The sequence below is a fragment of the Ceratotherium simum genome, chromosome 11 (assembly GCF_057802395.1).
Source record: "Ceratotherium simum simum isolate JZ-2026a chromosome 11, ASM5780239v1, whole genome shotgun sequence".
NCBI lineage: Eukaryota > Metazoa > Chordata > Mammalia > Perissodactyla > Rhinocerotidae > Ceratotherium > Ceratotherium simum.
The window spans coordinates 15,339,411-15,358,935 of NC_141910.1; the positions used below are offsets into that span (position 1 = coordinate 15,339,411).

At 49.6% G+C, this 19,525-nt stretch overlaps 1 protein-coding gene across 2 annotated transcripts; it reads right to left on the reverse strand.

Annotated features, from left to right (window-relative positions):
• Positions 1-249: 249 nt before the first annotated feature.
• On the reverse strand, positions 250-9,801 carry NAGK (N-acetylglucosamine kinase). 2 transcript variants are annotated; one of them, XM_004435564.3, is made up of 10 exons: positions 9,366-9,737; positions 7,453-7,537; positions 7,210-7,308; positions 6,210-6,351; positions 5,280-5,390; positions 4,447-4,559; positions 2,882-2,969; positions 1,821-1,918; positions 1,235-1,313; positions 250-572 (listed from the first exon to the last, which is right to left on the reverse strand). In XM_004435564.3, the coding sequence occupies exons 1-10, from the start codon at positions 9,392-9,394 to the stop codon at positions 382-384; spliced, it is 1,035 nt and encodes a 344-aa protein (XP_004435621.1). In that variant the 5' UTR covers positions 9,395-9,737; the 3' UTR covers positions 250-381. The 2 variants fall into 2 exon arrangements, with proteins under 2 accessions (XP_004435621.1, XP_087292722.1); XM_087436596.1 differs by lacking the exon at positions 5,280-5,390 and having other exon boundaries at positions 9,366-9,801.
• Positions 9,802-19,525: the final 9,724 nt, after the last annotated feature.

The window sequence follows — 19,525 nt, forward strand, 5'->3', positions numbered from 1 at the left end:
AGAAAATTGAGGTCACAGGTTAACTGGCAGCCGCATAGCATATAATTATGCTAATGTGGGGGAGGGGTGGCACACAGATAAATTATCTGCCCCACTGCATGGTGGGCAGATGGCAGACCATGGGTCAAGCACCCAGGGGTGGGGCTTTAAACCTTGGGCTAAAACCATTCCTGAGCTCTCTGGGATACGGCTGGCAGGTGCACTGAGGATGTACACAGCAAGTGTGCTTGATAACACAATCCAACTGGGGAGTGGGTAAAGTGCGTTTATTTTCTTCTATATGTGTTTTTTTTTTTTAAAAAAGGAAAAGGAGAAAAAGCCTCCTCCTTCCAGCCCCCAATGTCCACTGGGCTTGGAGGGGGTGGAGCCAAGGCCAGCCCCCTAGGAGAAGGTGTAGGAGTAGAAGGCAACGGCATTCGTGCTGTAGTCCATGGGGAGGAGGTGCCCAATGTGCCTGGCCCCTAGGCTGGCCCCGCCCAGGGCGGAGGAGTGCCGCAGCTTCATCAGGGTGAAGCTAGAGAAGGAGCTCTGGGCCTGGATCTCTCTGCCCTGGGTCAGCGCCAAAAGGAAACCTGGAGAAAAAGGACAGAGATGAGAGGAAACCAGCAGCCTGTGGTGGAGACCAGGGAGGAGGAGGGGACAGAGGGAGGGAAAGAAGCAGCCCAGGCCCTGAGGCATTCCTGTGGAGGTCCTAGAGGGGCCCACATGCCAAATCCCTAACAGACAGTGCACCAGGGTACCTGAGCCCAGTAAGAGCTGTGTGGTACTGGGGCCAGCAGCCGCCGAGCACCGATGCTGGGAACTCCAAGGTAGCAACGGGGGTCCTCAAGCTACTTCAGAAAGTCTAATGGAAACCACACAGCCACCTGAAACAAGGCTGCAAGGGTGAAGAAGGCACATTTCGTTCCTTCTGGCTAGGATTATGCTGACTAGGGATGTCACCACATGCTGGTCAGAGCTCTGATTTTAAGTAAGATTCATCTTTAAAGTGGTGCTTATTTAATAAATCCTTTGGAAAAGAACATCTTTTTAAGAGTTCAAGGAAGCTGGATGGGACACTGAAAAAGGCTCCCTGGCAGAGTGAAGGTTGAGGGCCTTGGCCTGAGGCATCAGTGGCCTATCCAGGCCTCAGGGCCCAGGTCCTCCTTGGGGCAAGCAGCTTTCCTGGGCCACCTCATTTCCAGCCCCAGCCCTCGCCCTTGCCTGTCGCCTCCTGCCCCCACCCTGTACTTACCTTCCTTCAGCAGCTCCCAGCTCTTCCACACAGAGCCCACACACAGGATGGGGAGGCCAATCTCCCCTTGGAACAAGACCTGCGGGAGAGCAGAAATGGATGTTGGGGGCGACAAAGCCTCTCCAGTGCTGAAGGAGGTAGTTTCTTAAGACCAGCCCATCCTATCTCAGTTACTCTCCCTCTAGCCAAGAACCAGAAGGTGGACTCAAGAAAAAAAGGAAGGAAAACAGAGAGATTGATAAAGGCAAGGGAGAGAAGGGAAAGGAGAAGGGTTAAACAACAATACAGAGGAAGGAAAGAAGGGAGGGAAACAGACAGAAACATGACTGAAAAAAAGGGCACAGCACATGCACCACATTAAACCAATTTACCACATATAAATACAGATTACGGACCAGCCAGAGGGGAGGCGCTGGATCAAAGAACTTTTTTTTGTTACAGACTTTCTACAGAATTTTTCTCATAGTCTAAGTTCATTTAAAATCATATCCAATTTACAAAGTTTGATGGGACAATCTCAACTCTAATGGGAAAAGGCCAAACATGGCCCAGGAGCTCCCAGCCTTCATTTCCCACCTCAACTCACCGGGTCAATCTCAGGCAACACTGCCACAACGTGCCTGCCCAGCATCTCCCCAGCCTTCCTGAAGATATAACGGGAAAGGGGATCTCCCTGCTGGGCACCTGCAGGAGGAGGAGGGAAGGGAGCTGGTGAATACCCAGGAGCTGCCAGTCTCCAGTTATTTTCTCTCTGTTGCAGGGCAGCAATAGAGGGACCGCCTATCGCTAACAGACGTCTAAGTCAGGAATGGATGCCCACCTCGTGGCATGTGGGTAAGGAAGCCTCCAGACCTGCTTCTCCATCCTTCCTCCCCCTGCCCCAACCAGGTACTTCCACCCTAGGAGGGGTGTCCTGTAGAGAGGTAGCTCATTCCAGGCGCTTGGGAAAGGCAGCCCCAGTAGAGAAGCACACTGGCACCTGCTTTGTATCCACCTTACACTGAGTTTTTGAGTCTGTCCCTGAAGGTCTCTCAGCTCTGGGGACACAGGACTCTACTTGAGCAGCTGGCTGGTGCTCCTGTTGGGGCCCCCACCCACCTCCAACAGTCTGCTGTTGGTCAGACCCTTCCCAGCTCTGCTCTGACAGGGCCGCAGTCCAACAGGATCTAAGAGGGCCCTAAAATGCCCTGAGGCTGCAGGAATCCAGATTAAGGGAGTACGGACCCCAGAGTGGAGAAAGAGCAATGTGCAGACACGCAAGCCCTACGGTTCAGCTTCTCCTGACACCCAACCAAATATGCCTGACCTCTTCATGATCTCCTAGTTCCTTAGGTATCATTAGTTTAAAAAGAAAAGAAAAAGTTATAGATTTGCCCAAAGGGCAACTACTTCATAAATTTCTCAGAAACAGACATACAGCCTGCACAAGCCATGATAGCTATCAAGAAGAGAAACATAGGTCATATAAAACAATTGTCATTATAACCCACGTCCTTCACCTGCACCCAAGGCCCACGGTGGCAGAGAACTGAGGTCACTCGGTCAAAGGGAAATTGGCTTCCAGTCCCCCTCTGAACCCTATTCCACCCCCTAATTAGGGAAGTCTGGGGAACAAAGCCAGATAAAACCCTGTCCCGCCTCCAGTACCTTCTGCAATTTTCCGGCAGAACCCAGCAAACCTGCATTTATCAAAATCCCTATAAAGGTGGCTGAGGATTCCTAGCCGATCTGGTACCTGAGAAACAGAGACAGGGCACAAGATAGTCATCAGAAGCAAAGGAAAATTCCCCATCTGCTCAACCAAATTGGCCCTCCTGATGTTTTACTGTTGGAAAAGCTGGAATAATGTTTGTTGTTTTAAGCTGTAGCGAGTACAAGGATTTGAGATTTCTCATTTGAGACAAGTTCTTTGTTTCCCCAACATGGACTCCATTGCTCCTTACAGACTAGCCTGGATGCAGCAGAGCACAGATCTGTGCTCACCCAAGTGTGTTCTCCAGTTCCTTGAGTTGTTCTTGAAAAGACATCTTTGGTTAAAGGAATCTAAGAACTTTCTCCCTTAGAGAGTCACAATGCACATTAGCAAATTAAAGGCTCTGAGAAGTCCTGACCCAAGAAATCTATTTGTTTCTCCGAAACTTATTTGACCACAGAAGGTCCTTCTTCCACCCCAACAAACTTACACACCTGTAATGCCTCTGAAGTTCCTGAGGAACCAGTGATTGCCCAGAACACATCACTAAAATGGAAGAAGTGGGGGCTAAAATTTGAGCACCCACAGCAATGTATTAACCATGTTATACACACTATCTCATTTAATCCATGCAACGACTTTATAAGAACAACTAAAGGATAAAAAGAGGAACCGGTAGACATATTAGTGAGGTTTAGAACCAATCTGCTGAGTCAGGATGGCTTAACTCCCCTTCCTACAGCAACTGCTATAGAAGTGATTTCTCTTCCTGGTCCCTCCCTATTCCTCACCGTGGCCCAGGCCAGAGCTCTCCTTTCATCCTCAATCCCTGAGCTATGAGAACACAGGTCCTACTTTCCAGCATCTCTAATTTCCTTCCTTGGCCCATGTTCCAGCTCAACTAAGTGGCCCTCACTCAGAGATGTCCATCAAATAAACTTATCTTCCTTCTCCTCTCCCACCTTTTACCTCTAGTCCAGCTAAAAGCAGCTGTTTCCTAACCCACTACAAATGAACATGGCCCAGACAAGAAGGCCAGTCAATCCCCCCAATGCCCTGGGTAGGAAGCTATCCCTCCCGAAGAACTCTCCTCGCCCACCTCTTTAACGCATTCTCCTCTCTGACCCATACAGGCCAGCAGCAACTCACTGTCTAACACCTGCTCAGACTTGACCTGCTGTCTCTGTCTGTGTGTGCACTGTCTCCTGATCTCACCCTGCACGTCTCATTACAGCCTAAAACGGCGTCTGCCTTCACCTCCCAGCAGGGTCTACCTGCCCAAGAATGATGTCTTATCCCCAGCCTACCCCTTCCTCATGCCTGACACCCTCCTGGAACACAATGCCCACATCATTCTGAATCCTGTCCTCACCTATGACTTCTCCATCCTCCAGCTCTGATCCACAATTGCACCTCAACTTCCCTTTGACTCACCCAGTCCCTCCCTTGCATTCACTCCTGCTCAGTCTCCCACTGCCCTATCCCAGGTGTGCATGTTTACTGGGGACAGGGGGAGTACCTGAAAATAGTTGAACATGGCCTGTTTGACGAAGCCAATGTCATGAGGAGCCGCCTCGAGGTTGTCAATGGAGTCAAACACAATTTTCACTGCTTGGTGTGCAATCCAGTAGGCTGCGGAGAGCAGAGAGGGCTAAGATGGGGCAATCTCCCCGAGCTCACAGGGAAGGAAACCCAGACCTAGACAGGGTTAGCAATCAGCTTGAAATTATTACAGCAAATAAGGTGTCCCAATTCCTAGCCTGGGGGCCTCTAATTAAAGTGTCTCTGACTGATCAGCATAAGAGAAAGCTGGAGGGGGAAGACAGAACAGGTGAGGCAGTGTCACACCAGCTCCTACCCAAAAATAAAACAAGGTCAGTCAGTTGTCACAGAAACCACTAGAGTCACTGCCATGAGCTGGACCCCAAGAGCCCCTATGAAAACGTACACCTGTTCCCTATAAAGAGGTGATGGTGGGCGGAGCCTCTATACCTCTTTCCCACTAGCAGACTGATACGGTATCTCCTGGCATCTGAGGCCTTATCCTTCATAGTGTCAACTCTTCCCTAAGGACTCCAAAAGTCAATACAGGTAGGCAGTAGCTATCATGCTGAGGCACGAATCTGGATCCTGGGTACAAATCACTGCTGAAGAGCAAGACCAGCCACTAGTCGAGCATTCGCATCTCTATGATCTCTCAGTCATTATCCTGTACTCGCAACGATCAGATTCAGAGGCTGTCCCCAGAGTCCCAAGGGGTTGGCTGGCTGATAGTAGGGGAGAGGAAGATGGAAAGATGCAGGAAGGGAAGAGTCCAAGACCCTGAGCCAGGCCCAGCTGGCATGAGCTCACCTGAGCCCTCGTCCCCCATCATGTGGCCCCAGCCACCACAGCCGCTCTCAGAGCCATCAGGGTTGATGAGCCTGCAGTTGGAGCCTGTCCCAGAGATGAGCACGATCCCACCTGGGGAAAGGGCACACAGGCTCAGTGTGGCCAAGGCCTTGCACAGAGCACAGCTTCCGAATGAGGAAAGAAGGAACAGAATCCAGCCCAGGGGAAAAGGGATCTCCACCCAATCTTGTAGAGAAAACCAAGCCTGGCTAGTCTCCCACCTGAAGGTGGAGGGCCTGGGTCTCAGATAAACTTCAATCACATAGAGCCCTTCTCTGGGGGACAAAAAGGAACATGAATCTGTGTCTCCTTGCCCAGCCAGCCTTCAAGTGATGACCCGCTTTACTTGGTACCAACTATGTGCCAGAGACCATGCTAGCATCCTGTCCACACAGTGATACTCACTCAGTACCCTAAACCACCTTATGAATACACTTGCCCCCATTTTATAGATGAGGAAACTGAAACTCAGAGAGTTCCATAACTTGTCCAAGATGATACAGCTGGCAAAACAGGAGCTGAGATTCAAATGCCAATTCCATGATACCAACGCTGTTCACGCTCCTATTAGAGCTCCTCCCATTTTCTTCTCAGCACTTACTGCATTCCCCAGCTAGCCTCATCACTGCACTGCCCCAGGGTGCCCTGATCTGGAACAGAGTCATATGTTTGACTCCATTCCTTGCTTCCCATCAAGATACCCTTCCTGCCCTCCCTCCTGTCCAGTCCTTGCTCTGACAGGGACTTATGCTAATGAAAAGAATTGGGGTGAGGGGGAGTATGATGGAGACTGCCTTCCAGATATTTGCAAGACAAGTTCTGCCAGCTACATCTAAGGGGATTTCCCCATCAGACCAGTTCTCAACCTCACCCCTCCCTCCACCTCCTCACCATCCGGCGTAGCTGTGGCGATGGAGCCGGCGGCGTCGGTGGTGATTAAGTAGCTTTCACTCAGGTAGGGAAATCGGTCCCTCAGCTCCTCCATCAGGATCCTCACCGCATCCTCCTGCTCCCCACCGCTCAGGGAGAGGCCCTAGGCCACGCGGGAGGTGAGCGAGCGAGCGAGCAGGGCCCCAGACCCAGCTCCTTTCTCAACCCCCTCCCCTCCTGATGTCTGCCCCCTGCTCTCTACATCTGGGCATATCCTGCTCAGCTAGCCCCAGTCCTTCTTCCACCCCACATAGTGAGCCATGAGAAGGGTGTGGCTGCAAGAAGAGCCTGGCCTGGGAATCCAGAGAGAGGGGATTCAACAATGCCAGGTTTGGAGCTTGGGAGGACAATAGTGCCCCAACAGCAAAATCAGGCAGAGGAGCAAGTTGAGGCGAGATAAGATGAGACAAGACAAACCCCATGAAATACACAGCGTTTGGCTGTGTATGCAGAACATCTCACTGAGGACTTGTCGAGAGAGTAACCAGAGCTAGAGCAACTTGGGAGGAAGGTCTGAGCTAGGAATAACAGCTAACATTTAATTTTAAATTAATTAAATTTTAATGAGTGCTTATGGGTCAGGCTCTGTGCTAACCACCTTGAGATGTACCATATTTTATTTTCCCAACAACTCTGAGATAGCTACTGTTATCTGCATTTTCAGATGAGGAAACTGAGGCTTAGAGAAGGTAAGTAACCTGCTTAGGGTCACAGAGATGTTGAATGACAAAGCCGGGATTCAAACCAAGGGTTCAGTGGCTCTCCAAAGCTCTGTGCTTTGCCAATCCTTGTGGCTTGTAGGTGACAACTGAAGCCACAACAATAGATGAGATCATGTGAGTTTCCAGACCAGAGACTAAGCCCTCAAGACCTTTCCCCCTGCAGTCAGTCACATGTCTAGTTCAAACTCGCTGTCTCAATGTTGCTGTGACTTAATTCTCAGGCTTTACCCCAGACTCACCAAGCTCCGTAGAGGTACCAGAGGATCCACCCCTGCTTTCCGTTTGGCCCTGTTCACCATCTCGTTGATCCTCTCCAAACACTTGTCTGTCCCGATCAGCTGGCCCCAATCAAGGGAAGGCGGAGTTACAAAGACTTGCATGACCTACAAGCTGCTATATGAGCCCCCAGCCACCACCTTAACAGGAGTTACAGAGAATAAAACCACAACCAAGCCCAGTGGTCCCCTCAGTGTGGCCTTTACCCAGTGGTTTGTGCTGAGTCCATCCGCTTCTGCCAGGATCTGTCCATCCTCTGAGAGTAAAAGGACCTTGGACCGTGTGCCTCCCCTACAGAACACAAGGGGGCACTCAGTCTTGCTCAGAAAAACCTGCAGAAACAGCTAAGCTTGTGCAGTACTTTTCACAGGCAGAGCCCAGTGTGATGGAGACAGCTTCAGCAAACCCAATCACCATTCCCAAACCCAACCTCTGTGGTTTGGTGTCTGCTGTGCTCTTGGACTGAAACACAGTTCCTGCGTAGCTTCCCTTGGGGATGTCCTACTTATCCTGCAAGACCCTACTTATACATCACCTAGTCCTTGAAACCTCTGATGTGTGACCCACCCCTATAGTTCCATTAGTTAAGCCATGTCAGTGCCCCCATAACTCTCAAGGATTCTCTGTATTAAGAGTGTGTTTAGTTGTTTTCCTGCCTCTTGCTAGACTACAAGCTCCATTAGGTTAAGCTCCAGATCATTTATCTATCCTCATGCCTAGCACAGGGCCTGGCACAGGCAACACTCAGTAAATGTGACTAAAGAGAATGGCACATCTCTCTGTTTCTTTTACAATAGCTAAAGGCTGCCTTTCAAGACTCAGGTCCAGCTGCAAGGTCTTCAAGACACCCTTGTGAGCAATACTGACCAGATGACACGGAGAGTTTATACCTACTTAAGCAGCTAAATGGTCAAATGCTTATTAGTGGGGGAAAAGGTAGTTTGAAGGGAGGTCTGTGGGGATGTGATGTATGTTTCTTTATTCATTAGTACTTTTAGGACTATCAGAAGAGGACACTGAAGACCTGCTGATCATAACTCAAAGATGACAAGAAGTTTCAAGGGATAGTTAATGCATGAGGCGGCAGATTCAACATCAACAGAATCTCTTGACAAACTGGAAAAGTGCATCACATCTTACACATGAACCTAACAGGGTTGAATGCAAACTCCTGTACTTAATTTTTTTTAAAAAGTGCAATAGATACAGGATGGGGGAGATCAACCTTAACAATGTGAAAAAAAGACTGGGGTCCCTGAGTCAGCAGTGAGATGTGGCTGCCATAAAAGTGATCCAATCTCAAAAGTAAGTGCCCTGGCTGAGACAACAGCCACCCTCTATCATGCCCTGATTTGACACACCCTGATTCACAGAACGTTGTCACTGGCTGGGGATTTGGCGATCATCTCCTTCATCCCTCTTCTCACTTTACACATGGGGTAACTGAAGCCCAGACAGGGCAAAAGTCTTGCCCATATTCAAATCGAGGGGAAGAGCTATTACAAAAAGTCCAGTAGACAAGCTTCTGAGCAGGAAAAATGCAATAACAGAGGGTTCGATCTAGCGTGAGGACCCTGAAGTGCCGACAAGAACGGAGGCGTTTCAGACAGGCTAGCATTCTGGCTCGCAGCTGCTCCAGCTCCCAGATACCCTCCGGCAAAGATCTTTGTCCCAGCTACCACCACACTCACACTCCCACTCCCCACTCCCTGGACCTGCAACTTTACACCTGACAGCTGTTCTGCAAAACTCTCTCTGGGGTCGGGAATAGGGAAAAGGAGCTTCTCCAGCGGGGGACGCTGGAGCGGGTCTTTCGTGGGAGAAAGGGGCGTGGTTCCGCCGTGAAACACAAAGGAGCCCCTGGGGTGTGGCCGTGGTACACGCAGTCCCTGCAAGACACACGCCCATGCGCTCAACGGCACCGCCGCGCGTGCACAGACCCCTCCTCCGCAAGGCCTCGCAGCCCAAAAGGCCAAAGTGGCCAGACCCTGAGGCGGGAGACCACCACCCTGCCTGTGGCCGGGCCACAGCCTTCCCTCTGCCCCGCCCTTGGACCCACGGTGGCCCAGGCCGCTTCCAGGCCGCCCCTCCCGGACTGCCTCTGCCGAGCCGCACTCACCCCTCCACACCCCCGTAGAGAGCGGCCATGCTGCTGCTCCCGCCGCCGCTGCTCCCGCCGTTTGCTTCGCCCCGGCTGGCGCTTCCCTCCCGCACGCCCGCTCAGCACCGCCCCGCGTCACGTGAAGGCCAGCACGGTCCAGCGGATTCCGAGGACGCGTGCGCGGGGCGTGGCGCCGCGAGGCACAGCCTGCCCAAGCCGGCCCCGCCCCGGTGAGTCCCCGGCCGGAGCGAGTGCGGTCCTCAGCGGCGCCTCCGGACCCCGGCCAGCCCCTCCCCACCTCCTGGACCCTGCTTCCGGAGATGGACACCGGATCCCGAACGGAGGACCCAGAAAGGGGTGTCCGACTGCGGCCCTGCCCGCCCCTCAGCACCCGGAAGTTGCTGGCAGCTCAGCCTGGCGCATGCGCACTCCTGTGAGCCACGTAGGCTGTCGGTGACGGCCAATGATGCACGGACGGCAGGACCGCCCACGGGGGTGTGGGCAGGGAGAGTTGCACAGGCATGTTGGGGCTCAGTAGGTCTCCTAGAACTGTAGTTCGTAATGTTTAACCCAATACCTGCCCGGCGATGGCGGGAGTTACACGTGCACACACAAACACCCACTCAGACTTCACCCTGTATTCGCGTGAATATGCGTACCCGGGAGTAACGAGAGGCGGGCTGAGGAAGGAGCCAAGCCCCCCAGGCTGGCCTTGCAGCCCAGCTTGTACTACCCGCCCCCTGCAGTTCCTTGTGGAGAGTATTTGCGGGGACATGGACTACCGGGCAAACTAGCAGATACGGTTTTACAAGCCTGTTGTTGCCCTCCAGCCACCACCCCGCTCCTCTTCCTTACACGGGGTCGGAAAAGGGAAAGGGAGCGCGAAGGGGGAAAACACTGGCCAGGTCTGGGAGTCAAACTGGGGCTCCTGCCGGCCTCCGCGGGCTCTTCCGGGCGGTTCTGGGCCCTCGAGGGGCAGCTTCGTGGACCAGGAGGCCGTCAGCTGCGCTTGGCATCTCTTCGGGAACTTCAGCCTAGGGACAGGTTCTTGGCAGGGCAGTTCTCAAGCTGGCCTGTCCCCGACTCCACCCCCCGACTTGCCTGCGGTCTTATAGAGAAATCTTTCGCTAGGAGCTTCTTTCCTTGATAGCCAGCTGGGTCTGGTTGTGCTTCGACGTGAACATTTGCTGTATGTGAGCCTTTTAAGCTAGAAGAGAGGAGTCTTTTCCTTATTTCTTACCTATTTGGGACGCTGAAACACTACAATGTAATCCCCAAGAGTAACTAAAAAGTAAATGACAGAGTGGCCTGGTGGTGTAATGGTTAAGGTCGCCCGCTTCCATTCGGCTGTCTGGGTCTGCCCGTCCGGAACCTGTCCGGAACGGGGCGCAGACCTACGCACAGCTCATCAAGGCATGCAGTGGCGGAGTCCCATATTCAAAGGAGAGGAAGATTGGCACAGATGTTCCCTTAAGGACCATCTTCCTCAAGCAAAAAAAACAAAAGAGGTGGATTGGCAATGGATGTTTGCTCAGGGCCAATCTTCCTCACCAAAAAAAAAGTAAATCACGACATGATAGAGAATATCAGAGACAGCAGTAGGTTTTTTTTATCCTCATGTCAACCTGTAAAAACAGAAACCAGTTTAAGAGGCAAAGCGTTGATTTGGGATCAAAGAATCACAATTCGGGGAGCACAGATTTAGAAAGAAACCCAAATAGTGTCCTGGTTACAGGAGAGGGGGCTTAGGGTTTTTATGGGAAAAAGGGAGGATAAGGTGAGTTGTATTAAAGAAGAGTCCATTGGTGCTGGATAAGGTAAGGCTAGGTTTGTACTTCATAGACTGGCTTGAGGTTCAATCATCAAGGCTTGTAATTCAGTGAAGATTTGTCCTTCATTGATTGATTGGGTAGCGATCAGGACATGAGCAAATGCCAGTTCCACTAGTCTTGACAAACAGGATATTCTTGTCCTTACTGACTTCTTTGGACTCTTGGCGGTTTGGTCCAGTTTGGAAGATAAAGAAAACAAGATGTGCAAGGCAATTCCTCCGAAATGGCTGCTCTGGCTCTATTTTAATATAGCTCCACTCATGTCAACTTTCACACCCACCTATATCGTTTACATCCATAGCAATCAGAGCTGGAAGGAGCTTAATCCAACACACATATTTTTAGGATAATGGTACTAATAGATTCTAGTGGGATTAAACTGGACAGAATTTTTGGAGGAGAGGAGATTGTAGGTGGCTTTTGACAGAATGTGCCTTTTTGTGCACTAGTGCAGTGAGCCTTGGGACCTATATGTATGATAATATTCAAGTTTCCCTTTGTATTCCTTGTTTAGAAAAGGAAGCAGGGCCGGCCCCCAGGTTTAGCGGTTAAGTGCGAGCTCTCCGCTACTGGTGGCCCGGGTTCGGATCCCGGGCACGCACCGACGCACCGCTTCTCCGGCCATGCTGAGGCCACGTCCCACATACAGCAACTAGAAGGATGTGCAACTATCACATACAGCTATCTACTGGGGCTTTGGGGAAAAAAAGAGGAGGAGGATTGGCAATAGATGTTAGCTCAGGGCCGGTCTTCTTCAGCAAAAAGAGGAGGATTGGCATGGATGTTAGCTCAGGGCTGATCTTCCTCATAAAAAAAAAAAAAAAAGTTTTGGAAACCGTAAAGTACTACACAGATCTTAACTAATTTTTATTTACATTACTAATTAGTGTGTGCTAACACAGTAGCCACATGTGACTACTGAGCATTTGACATATGGCTAGTTCAAAATGAGATGTGCTGTAAGTGTAAAATACACTCAGGATTTCAAAGATGTAGTACTAAAACAGAATGTAAAAATATCTCCAATAATTTTTATATGAATTACATATTGAAATTATGGAGATAGTGGCTTAAAATTACATATTATTAAAATTAATTTTGCCAGTCTGTTTTTATCTTTTTTAATGTAGCTCTTAGAAAATTTTAAATTACACATGTGGCTCATATTTGTGGCTCACATATTTCTATTGTGCAACACTGTTCTATATCTTGTCTCCTATTCATCCAGACCAGGATATTTCAAAGTCACTGAGTGCCTGTTTATGAATAAATAATGGCACATGATTGATTTAAAGAAGAAAACGACGTTGAATAAAAGATTAATAGTACTTCTATACATTTGTGTTGTACGTTATAGTTCTATTAAGCTCTTTTATGTACCTTTATCTCATTTGGTCATTTTAACAACCCCATAAAAATATCAGAGATTTCTAACCACATCTTACAAGTCAGGAAACTGAGGCTCTGAAATCAAAGTAATGAGCCTAGGCTGACACAAATTATAGATGTTGCTTATTAGGGGTGTGGGCAGTTACCGTAATGGGAAGGAAATAAAGATGTTGCAATGCAGACAAGTGTTAACGTCTATCTAGCCTTGTAAAAGTGTATTGCTCCTTTGTGCTGGAATTGCAACATCCCACCTGCTGCACACTCACGAGGTTGGTAAAATCCTCTAAGAATCTGCAAGCCACATTCTTGTTCTCTGTCTTCTCCACTTTGTCCCCATGACTCCAGGGAGGCCATATTTCCATTGCGGAGGGGAGGACAGGTAATAGGGACAGTGGAAAAATATCTTCCCTTCTAACTCCACTTATGATTTTGAGGCAGAGAACTTTGGGATCCAAGGTCCTCAACAGGTTTTGTTGACTTGGTTTGTGGAATCACAACCATATCTGTTTTTACTCACCACTATATTTCCGGGGCTAACCTTAGTCTTGGTACTATGATAGGAGGTCCATAAACAGTTTTGAGAGGCCTTAAAATCGATAAAGCACTGTACCACAAACATGACAGGTAGTAAGTGCTCCACTGTGAACTAAAGAAGGGAGCAAGCAGATTCTATGGCAGACAATTTGCGGAACAGATTGGAGAGAGAAAGATGTTTGGAGAAAATAGAACTGAAATTGTAATCAGGAAGCAGGAGTTGGGCAAGTGGTCAGGGGATTTCAAAGGGATCTTGCCCTAATCTGTCCTGCATTGGGAAGTTGTCAGTACATGTGTGACCTCAGCACTGTGCTTTAGGATAATTAATCTGGCAGGTTCCTTATAGCAGGACAAATGGGAGGGAAGAGCCTAGAGCAGGGAGACATTCAGAAGGCTGGGGCAATGGCCCAGGCAAGAGGTGAACAAGGAAGATGTAATGCCAAAACGGAATGTAAAAATACCTCCAATAATTTTTGTATGAATTACATATTGAAATGATAATATTTTGGAGATAGTGGGTTAAAATTACATATTATTAAAATTAATTTTGCCGCTCTGTGATAACGGACAGGGCAGAGCAGAAGTCACGGGGAGGGGATCCAAGTGGAGGGCCATGCTGACCTCTCCCTCTGTTGATCTGGGATGAGGGCAGAGACAGAGGCTGGAGTTGAATTTCCCACAATGAAAGAGAGAGTGTGAGGGGCTGCCTCACTGAGGGTGGAGGTGGGACTCTGAGGCTGGTAGCTATAAAGCAAGGGAAGGGCTTTTCCAGGCCTACAGGACCGCTAGAAACAACCCAGAAGGGGCGGGAGCCAGGGTTGGGGGATGGCACAGGGGCCCCAGAGTGCAGAAGCAGATGTAGATGATGGACTGTAAACAGTCTGCTCTTCAAGTCTCCTTAGCCACGTACAGAAAGAGAAGGAAAAGAGGGACATTATCTGCCGTTGATCTGAAGTGGTTCTGAGAAGCATGGGGCCTTAGGCCAGGGCAGCAAACCCAGAAAATCAGGTTGGTTTATTCCCTTTTCCTGAGCGTGTGGGGGTGTGTGTGTGTATTATGTATGCATGTTTTGTCTTGTGTTGATCTGTATGTAGATGTGTACATATTTATTTGTGTATTTCTGTGTTGTAAATACACCTTGGCAATTTGAAACTGTCTTTGTATATGTTTCTAAGTGACTAATGTGTCTACAGTACATGTATTTGAGATAATATCTCTATGCATTTTTCTGTACTAGTATATGTACAGAATTAGAATTTCAATTCTTAAAGGAACCTAAGCAATCCTGCATATCTAGGCACCTTTGAGCAGGTGCATAGATGCATAAAGGTAACTTTGCTGCGTTGGCCGAACCTGGCTTACACTAGCTCACAAAGAGCTAATTGTGCATATCTTTCTACCTTCCATTCGGTGATGTCATGTTGGTGGCTCAAAATTGCCATGGTGTGAGTATTTACAACACAGAAATCAGCAACTGCTATAAATCAGGTGGTTGTTATTATTGTTTTCCAGAAAGCTGCTGTTAAACATTTACCAGTACACAGTGGATGGATGTTTTACATGTGTGAAAACTTGCATGGTCTGTGTATATCAGTGTAGAAGCACATATGTGAAAATGTGCACCTGTGTAGTGGGTCCACTTTTTATAGACCACAAACTCAGGGGTGCAAAAATGCAACTATTTTCCTATAACTAAACTTAATTTCTGTCTCAATTCTCCACTCTTAATCTAATCATGTACAGGTGAATTCAGTCATTTCAGGTTTTAACTAAAATTGAATACTCGTGGGCCGGCCCCGTGGCTTAGCGGTTAAGTGCGTGTGCTCCCCTGCTGGCGGCCCGGGTTCGGATCCCGGGCGCCCACTGACGCACCGCTTCTCCGGCCATGCTGAGGCCGCCTCCCACATACAGCAACTGGAAGGATGTGCAGCTGTGACATACAACTATCCACTGGGGCTTTGGGGGTGAAAAATAGGTAAATAAAATCTTTAAAATTGAATACTCGTCCTCTTCTTGGCTCCTCACATTTGCATCTGAGGGCCAGGGTCAAACAGGGCTGCAGGGGCAGTGAGGAGGGGCAGCCACAGGCATTTGCTGAGACGTGCAGTTTTCCCATCAGGGCCTCTGCTCATTCGAGTCCAGTCTCTTGACATCTCCTGAGATTCTAGGCCCCATGACACTTCCAGTTGCCCAGTCCACACAGCTATTTTTGGAAACTGTCCCCTGGGCAGATGTCAAGGAAGTTTGTGTTTCCTTCCTCCTGGGCTCTCCCTCCAGTCTGCTATCTCTGGGAATCAGAAAAAAGAGAAGGAGCTTCATGTCACCTAACTACACAATGCCCTTGAAAATAAACTGTACGCCCATTTTTATAGAGGCCAAAATTCTCAGAGGTCAGGGGCCTCACAGAAGGCTAAACTGGGGTTTGAACCCAGTTCTCTCTGACTCTAAAGCCTTTTCCACTCTACCAGACTGCCCCAAAACTCCGTGGATTGGGGCACTGGGCACATGCTTTGGGTCATGATGGGTTAGGTCTCTGGTGCTCACATAATCTCAGAATTCCCAATTCTGTCATCTGACCCTGCACCGTTACCTCTCCTGACACTGTGGGACAGCAGGAAATCCAGAAATAAGTGTGTGCAGAGGGAGGGCTGTGAGGCTGGACCTCCTCTGGGAAGTCTGTGACATGCAAAGCCAGTGGGATACATTTCACTGAATTTCACACCCCATCCTGTCCCATTCCTTTATCAGGATTTGTTCTTTGGTACCCAGCTGAAGCCCTGGACACAGAACTTTCTGAGCTACCAACAGTCTATATTCCAGGAGAAAGGGGCAAAGCACTCAGGGTGGGTGGGTATGCAGACCAAACCTGAGGTCAGATTCTCCCAGAACAGGCCTCCTCTGGAAGAGGTCCCTGGAAGTCCCACTGCAAGGGAGGGGCTGGCAGAGGGGTAGAGGGGGAGCTTCCTCTCTTCCAGCCTCCTGCCTTGCCCATTAGCAAATGTGGGGAACTCATAACCCCCTTCTATAAAATTACATTTCTTTTTTAAAAAATAAATAATTGTAGTTTTTATTGAGACAACTGTAGATTCATATGCAGCTGTAAGAAATACTACTACAGAGAGATCCCAGGTTCTCCCAATAGTAACATCTTGTACATCTATAGTACAATGTCACAACCCAGAGAGGGACCAAGCTACAATCTTTCTGATTTCCCCAGTTTCACCTGTACCCATGTTCACAAGCATATTGGTGTGTCTGTGTCTGCACAGTTGTATCACATGTGTAGATTCGTGTATCTACCACTTCGGTCATGAGACAGAACCGTTCCATCTGCATGAGGATCTCTCAAGTTGATACCAGCTCAACACAAGGCTGACATAAGGGAAGCCATGTTATAGAAAGGACGCCATATTGTAACTTTGAATGACCTCTGATTAACTAACCCAGCTGGATAAGCACCCTCCAGGAGATATATATGCTCTGTAGTATTTTATGGCCTCTGCTTGCATATGTACCTCCCAGCTGTGATAAGATGATAACTTTGTTCTTTTGAGTTCCTTAGGAATGTATTGATCCCCAGACAGAGATTCTATTCTGGTATCCATCATCAGTGACAGCTGAAAGGTCCGATGTGACGACTCCCAGTCTGCAATGCCAGGGGTCAACATTCCTGACCCCCTCCTCTGTAGCCCACTAGCTCTATATAACTGCTTCGATTCTGTACCCCTTTAAGATGGTTCTTTAGGATGCTAGTCCACCATCTTCTGATCAGCTAGCTCTTCACTTAATAAAAGTCGTTTCTCTGTCACCGTCTTGCCTCTTGACAGATTGGCTTTTGTCCTGCAGCGAGCAGGTCGTACCCTTTGCGCAGTAACAAGGTTGACTTTCATACCCACACTTCCTCCACCCGCCCTGCCCCTGACCTCTGGCAACTACTAATTTGTGCTCCATTTCCAAAATTTTTTCATTTCAAGAACGTGACATAGGGGCCAGCCTGGTGGCGCAAGCGGTTAAGTGCACGCGCTCCGCTGCGGCGGCCCAGGGTTCACCGGGTCAGATCCCAGGCGCGCACCGACGCACTGCTTGTCAGGCCATGCTCTGGCGGCGTCCCATATAAAGTAGAGGAAGATGGGCACAGATGTTAGCCCAGGGCCAGTCTTTCTCAGCAAAAAGAGGAGGATTGGCATGGATGTTAGCCCAGGGCCGATCTTCCTCACAAAAAAAAAAAACCAAAAAGAATGTGATATAGATGGAACCATACAGTGCGCAAACTTTTTTCACACAGCGTAATTCCCTGGAGGTTCACCCAAGTTGTTGCATGTCTCAACAGTTCCTTGTCACTGCTAAGTAGTAGTCCATGTTATAGACGTAGTGTATTTCTTTTTAGTGAAATATTTCACACATACGAAAATCTATAAAATGTACATAAAGGTTATAAAGTCATGACTCCTTATCTGCAAATCCTTGAGCCTCACAGAAGAACCTGGGAAATAAAGAGAAACTCTATGTTTTGACACCAACCCTTGAGCCCTTGCAGATGAGTATCCTCCCTGGGCCTGGAGGCGCTGTCTGCTGGGAAAGGGGGCTAAGGAGAGCCCAGCCTCCTGGGTCTGTGGGGGTGGACCTCAGGATGGAGAGAGGAGGTAAACAGGGACTGAGGCCAGACTAATGCCTGTCTAGACTAGGCCTCCCTTTATGCTCGGACCTGTGGGGAGGAGAGACTGGAGCAGATTGCCAGTAGGGGCTGAGACCCCTCTCAGAGCAAGTCATCACCTGTTCCAGCACCATCTGTTATCCAGGGACAGGACAAGTGCAGGTGCAGTCCCAGGATCAGGCAGGCCTCTGCCAGGAGGACTCCTTGGAGAAGGTGGGAATTCAGGACAGACACCTCCAGGGCTTTGTGCCCAGCTCCTGGAGCTGAGCCTGGCTAGGACCTCTTTAGCAAGCACTAAGTATTTACCTTTGGCATATGGTAGGCAGCCCAAGCCTTGGACTGGTCAGGGCCTCTGGGAGAGCCCATGCTGAGAGAAGGGACAGTCCCTGAAGCCTGAGGAAATAGAGCGTGTGAGGAAAGCAAAGGCTGGGACACTTGCTCAGGATAGGCAGCTGTCCTGACTGGCTCTGTCACTCCCTACCACATGCCAAGACTCGCCTTCCAGCCTGAGTTCCCTCCTCCCAGAATCCTGAGGGTTTGCAACGCTCTCCCCAACTCATCCATTCCAGCGGCCACAGTTGCATCTTTGTGTGAGAGAGAGAGCCTGCTCTCATCTAACCTGACTCTCTCAGGACCCTCCTAAGGGTAGGCCCCTCACTGAACCTCTGAAGTGGGGAGGTGAGGGAGAGGGCCTGGGAGCAGCAACCTGGGCATGGGCTTCTGGGTATCTCCACGTGCCTTGCCTAGGGTTTGGACAGGCTGGGGGTGGGCAGACACGGGTCTCACAGACTGGCTGGGGAGGCAACGTGTCAACTCCTGGAGAGTTCAATAAGCCCAGAAGTCATGAGGAGACAGTGAATGAGCCCAGTGAGGACCGTGGACTCTGGATGCAAACAGGAGGCCAGAGAAGACAGGGTTAGAATGGGCTGGAGCACTCAGGAAGGCTTCCTGGAGCAGGGATGTTAAGTGGGTCTTGAGAGACTGGTAGGAACCGGATAGGCAGAGAGAAGGGGCGGGAAGAGCACCATGAGTGAAGCAAGGGTGGAGGAGGAGGGTCTGTGCAGGGCAGGGGCCAGGATGAGCAAGGTTCTTTAGGGCTACAGAGCCATGACTCAGAGTGTCTTGCGTGGGAGTAGGGGGTAGGGCCAGGCAGGTTTCCTTCCCTTCTCCACCTGCCCAGGAGACCTGGCCAATGTGACCTGCAGTGTGGGAGACTGGACAGAAGGAAGAGGAAGGGCTGGAAGTAGCTTAGTCAGCTAAAACAGTCCCCTTGCAGGGTGCCCAGTAGGTCTCAGAGGGCTCCTTGGAGCCGATCCTCGCTGTTTCAATACAGGCTAAGAAAGAGCAAGACCAATGGTCTGGTTTGCTCAGGACTGACGGAGTTCCTGCTACATGGGACTTTCAGTTTTAAAAATGGAATGAGTTGGTGACCCTATGAAAAAAGCCTTTCTGGAGCAGTGGTCGGTCTTCAGTTCTATAATATTGTCTTCCAGTAATTTAGGAGAGCAGGATTTGCATGTGACAGCAAATAACAGAATGAGGTATTACTCCACAGAGCAATTTAGAAGTGTTTCCCAAATGTGTCCTTTAGGAGATGTTAGTTGGTACTTCCAGAACAAAGGGTTCCTGTGATCCTTGAGACACTGAGGCCTCTATGATCCACCTGCCCAGCCTTACCTTGGAGAGTCTCGCTGCCTATCAGGACATTAATGCTCAGAAAAGCCCCAAAGTAGAGACATGTATTTCATTGAGCCATTGCTCAGTGAACA